Genomic DNA, 5,251 nt, shown 5'->3' on the forward strand with positions numbered 1-5,251 from the left:
TGTACCATGTGATGCTGGGGTTACCGGACTTGCTTTACTGAATGCAGTGTTTTATGGTTGCACAAAATCCAGTGTAAATACCAGAGTACGAGCTACAGCTGCCCCTGAGGAGCTTTAACTTATGCACTATCCCATAAAACTCCCAGGTAGGGAAATGAGTAAAAAGTCTGAATGCTTTCTCATTCCATAACCCCTTTGTGGTATTCTGCACTGAATGTTTCCATTGTTCAATAGAGACGGGGGAAATAAGATTAGCCTGAGATGGAATATCCTATTTTCCCATGCAGTATATTCTCTAGCCAACTCAAGCTTGCTGGTTTGGCAGAATTCAAGGCTCTCCAAAGACAGTGATTTTTTGAAGGCTGACAAAGTTTGGCACAAACACATGCATTCTATGCCATACCCTACCCTTAGGTGTTATATGTAGGGCTAATGTTCTGCAGAGCATAAGAGAACAGCACATCAGAGCCTGTTTTGCCCAACAGCTGAATTGTGGCTTTGAATTGTAGCTTTCTTTTTAAGAACATTACCAACCTGGTCCCTTCTTTGTCCTCCAGCTAGCCAGCGTAATATGCGACTGCAGATATTTTTCAAAATTGACAAGTGCCATGCGGCACACAGAATGGTCAACTACAATCATCACTCTGGAATCTTTAAGGAGGAAAAACAGAGCTTAGAGAAAATGGCTGCAAAGCAATTCCTAGTGTGGTCTGACACAGAGGGTAACTTGCAAAACATAACCCTTGACCAACAAGTCAGCATTTAAACCACTGGTGACTTACAGTTTCAGGCACAGCAAGCGGCGTGGAAAACCTTGAAGACAGCAAAACCATAGCACGTAAGAAGCAGGAGAATACAGAAATAACTTACAGGAGACGTCTCAATCATCTGTGCTCTGCAGAGCCATGTCTCAGGAGCATTTCACATGCCTGAGCAGGTGAGGAGATGGGAGGTCCTACCCCAACTCAATATACCCCTTCCACACTGTGCAAAAGGAGACACTTTCAACTGAAGACATGCTCTTCTTCTAACATACCATATTCAGGTTTTGCTGATATAAGTATTGGTCAGAATGGCCATGGTGTAGACGAAGAAAATGCTGACAGCATGCCAGAGTGATAATACTGAAAGCTGCAGCAGCAACAGCCAGCATAGTACTGGGAGTGCAAGTTGATGCTGGGGGAGCTGGAGTAGAAAGACCCAGTTGAGGTGGGAAGAGAAAAGAACCAAACAGGGCTGTCTTCCCCAGGGGTAACTGCCTTCTCAAGCTGTTAGCTGAGGTTCTGAAGTCCTGTAGCTTACACAGAAGCAATCTCTAAGCCAGCATTGCTAGTGCAGGACTCAAAACCTTGCTAGCTTACTACTACTTTTTTTTTGCAAATTAATCCAGGAAATTAAACACAATTGACTCAATTGAGTGTCACCTGTATTGTGAACTAAAGCACCGAACATTATTTGTGGGCTTGTGGTTTCTCATGCAATCTTAATGGGGCCCCTTGCTGGTAGGCCACCATGACAGTAGACTACCACAGATGGGTGTCCCTTGCCGTAAGACCACAGAAGTTTTTTTTTCTGCCCAACTCCTGCCTCGTTCAACAAAGGACAACTGTTAGAGTCACCTGAATTTAGCTTCCAAAGACAAGCACTCAGTGCAGCTACAAAGGTTCTGTATGTAATACATGATACAATGCAAAAATATATTTCCTCCTGTATTTTTAGATTATTTCTGGGAATCAGAAATTTATGCTGCATACTCAGTATGAATGTTTAAATTTAACTTAACTTGCACCTTACCTGACATGTAAAGTAATGTACGTTTTCTTATTCGCTGAACATCTTTTTTTCAGTGAAAAGCATGAATCTCTCCAATCACGTAACCTAACTGAATGTAGAAATACATCCTGAAGATTGCGTGTCTATTTTTTTGCAAGTGTGGCCAGCATTTTACAGGCAGATACAAATAATGAGTAACTGTTAACCTGGATGTTGGAATGAATACCCTCTCGGGCAGAAGAATTTTAAGATTAATTTCCACAGCACTAAAATTTCAGCAATCCTTCTTATAATGTACACAACACTCTCCAGTTCCAAATGTAACCCTCAAGGAACACATACATAAATTATAATATATCCACTGGGGAAACCTCCGAAATCCCACAAAAAAGGGGGAAATGCATTTTAGGGGGCAGTCTGCTCAACTGTCTGCTTTTAAATACAATTTCAAATCAGGAATAATTAATGGCTGAATTGCAGTTAGCACTTAGATACTATTAAAGAGGAAAAAACAAAAACAATTTCTACATGCTTTCATTACTGTGTAGAGCATAGAAAGAATTATAACATGAAAGTGTCTGGTAAGCTTTTTTTCTTAAACCTTTTGGTTCAAGTACTTCTGTGCCTTGAATTCTAAGGAGTTTGATCAAAATAAAGATACCATGCAATCCTCTAATTCAGATATATTCATCCACTGCTCATCTACTAAAACAATCAAGCTAAGACGTCCAAGGAAGCCTAACATATCACTAAGGTAGAAGGCGTTAGCTCCTCTGCAATATTATGTTAAATGTTACTGAGATCAGCATTGTAAGGGCTGGGGGACCACAGGAAAAAGAGCTACGTCTTTTCAAAAAGTACTTCTGGTCTAGCACTTGGGTGATAAAAATGGATCCACGCATTGGTATTCTCCTGAACCACACACCTGCCCAACAGATAACTCACAGACTACCCCACAGGACTGTTCTTCTCCACAGTCATGTGGCACTTGAACATCCAAGCAGGAGCTGCTTACACAGCACATCACTCCTTTTCTGGCACCAAAGCTGCCCTCTCCAAGCACAGCTGGGCTGTCCAGCGTTGGCAGTTTTAAGCAACCTGTTGAGAGCGCAGCCTCTAGGGAAGGCAAGCTTCACAGCTCATGCATGGGTCCTCTCTAGACCACAGAAAGGCAAGTGGCCAAAACTGTTTTTCACTGTTCATCTCAATTTCCTTGCTTTTACCTCTGAGTGATTATTGGTTTTGCCAACTCTGATTTGGCTGCTTCTTCTTCAGTGTTTGATGGATATAATCATGAGGACACTGGGAAGGTAAATCATAGTAATTTTCTTCCTGAGTAATTTTATTGGCTCTGCTCAGAATATGTTCGCAAATACAACAGCTCCTGCCACTTCCAAGTGGACAGAGACTCTTTGCAAAAATGGGAAAATGCAGTCTCCTGGGAAAACAGTCAATTCACTGGAAGAGTGAAAGTATTTAGCGGGTTCAGTAACTCCATGTAAGGGACCAGCTGTGACGGGGGTAGCAGCACACAGGCAGCACTCACCTCGTGAAGGCTGCAGCTCAGTGATGCTCTTGGTGGCTTCATCATCCGAATCTTCAGTTGCCACTACCTTGTATCTGTTGCTGCTCTGTTTGTTCAGCACATGTGGGACCTGCAGTGCAGCCTCTCTCTCTGCAGCCAGATCCAAATCCTGCTGAGCAAGGTGTGCCCTCAGCTGCCTGATTTCAAACTAGAAGAAAAAACAACATACAGATGTTGCATAACATAAGCATGGCCAGAAGTCTACATTCTACAGCTGGGGACCTATTACTCAGTTTATCATTAAACCACTACAGACTGGTGACAGCAACTACAATGTCATTGAGCTGGGATGTGAGTCCAAGCTGTTGGTGCTCTCCCAGAGAGGAGGCCGTGTGAGCTAGACCATTGTTCACACAGTCTAAAAATGATGACTGCCTCATGCTGGTCTTCTATCTTGTACATGTCTGCATCCTGCAGATATGATTTTGGACAATTTTTAACAAATCTAACTGCCAAACCAAATGAAATCTTTCTAAAAGATCACCCTTAACAGCATCTAGAGACTTAGGTTCATGACAAACATCTCTAATCTGCTAGACTTTGCAATGAGGAATTCTGTGGAGGGTGGTTGTGTAAGCAGCACCAGAATGGTCCTCTTCCTATAAATGGCACAGGGGAGAAACATCACGGCCCTCGTCCAGCTTGAAATCTACTGTACTCAACAGCAGGCAGAAAATCTTGGGAAAGATTGCCACTTTGCTGGCCACTCCCCTAAAATATGAGCCACGACAGTTAATAACTTTCTGCAATCAGAAGGGTATTTGCCTTGCAACTGGTGTTATAAAGCAGAGACTGACAAAAAGACAGAAGCTACCAGGTACCATCTGACTGATGGACACAGCATATTTCTCTTGTGTTTGACAGCCACAGGTTATCCACAACATAAGAAGGAAAATATTTTTTCTGGAGAGGCTGCAGAGTCAGTTTAAACCCTTAAACAGGCACTACAAGATCCCACTGTCCTTCCCCTCTGCCATTCAGCACAGCTATGTTTTTTAAACTCTTTAAAATCAGTAGTACAGCAGTGACCAAGTCATGTCTAATTACAGAGAGGGAAAAGCAAATAAGGCAAGTAATAGGCTAAGGTATTTAAAATTTAGCACTGCTGGGCCTCCCATAGTTCAAGGTCTGTAAAGCCATCAGAGAGCACGATGCTACAGCAAGCCATGCTGCACCTGTCACTCTGCATTTACCACCGAGATGGAATTAGCACCTCAATGCTTGAAAACTGGTGTGTAACAGCATGTAGGCTAAATGAACCTGGATCTGGCTCTTGCCTCTCAGATGCTGGCTCAAATTACTTTGCTGTCAGATTTTGGAATCCATCATCTAGTTTGTTCCACCACAGTCCACATCAGGCACTGTGCAAACCCCAGGCATACTGCAGAGCACCATCAGTTCCTCCAAGCTGTGTAAGTGACTGGAGAGGAGACCAGACAGAGTTTCTGCAGATTTTAGAAAGAAAAAAGGAGGAAAGAAAAATGGATTCCAGTTTTCCACATCTGCTTTCCAGAGCACAGGGGAAATAACTCCAATAAGTTGAAGGCCCATTGCAAGACTCAAATCTAGAGAGCAAAATGGCAGTTTAAGCTTTCCAGACCACATTTAAATCACCTAATGTAGGAGATCTAACAAAGCACACAGTTTTTCGTCTCTCTTGAAATCAGTGGACAGAGGTCTGGCAGCTGCAGACAGCTGGCTGCATGAAATGCTCATCGCTCTCAACCAAAGGTCCTTTGGCAGTGCTAGTCAGAGGAGTCAGGCAGCATCAGCCAATGCCAAAATACAGCCCTGCTCCTCGATTCCTGCAATGAAACCATCATGGCAGGTCCCAGATGGTGTTTTTTGTGTTAACCTATGCTCTAGGAAGAAGTAGCAAACTGAGAGTGCCAA

At 43.1% G+C, this 5,251-nt stretch overlaps 1 protein-coding gene across 1 annotated transcript in view; it reads right to left on the minus strand.

Moving 5' to 3' along the window:
• Positions 1-534: 534 nt before the first annotated feature.
• Positions 535-5,251, minus strand: part of LOC104539388 (transmembrane protein C15orf27-like) — a gene marked incomplete at its 3' end in the record, with an annotated part of 42,556 nt that continues 37,839 nt past the window's right edge. The window contains exons 8-9 of the mRNA XM_010182893.1: positions 3,320-3,506; positions 535-651 (exon numbers count right to left, since the gene is read on the minus strand). Coding sequence (XP_010181195.1) covers positions 535-651; positions 3,320-3,506 — 304 coding nt within the window. The remainder of the gene's footprint in view (positions 652-3,319; positions 3,507-5,251) is intronic.

Source organism: Mesitornis unicolor, unplaced genomic scaffold (assembly GCF_000695765.1).
Source record: "Mesitornis unicolor isolate BGI_N332 unplaced genomic scaffold, ASM69576v1 scaffold23734, whole genome shotgun sequence".
In the NCBI taxonomy this organism is placed as follows: domain Eukaryota; kingdom Metazoa; phylum Chordata; class Aves; order Mesitornithiformes; family Mesitornithidae; genus Mesitornis; species Mesitornis unicolor.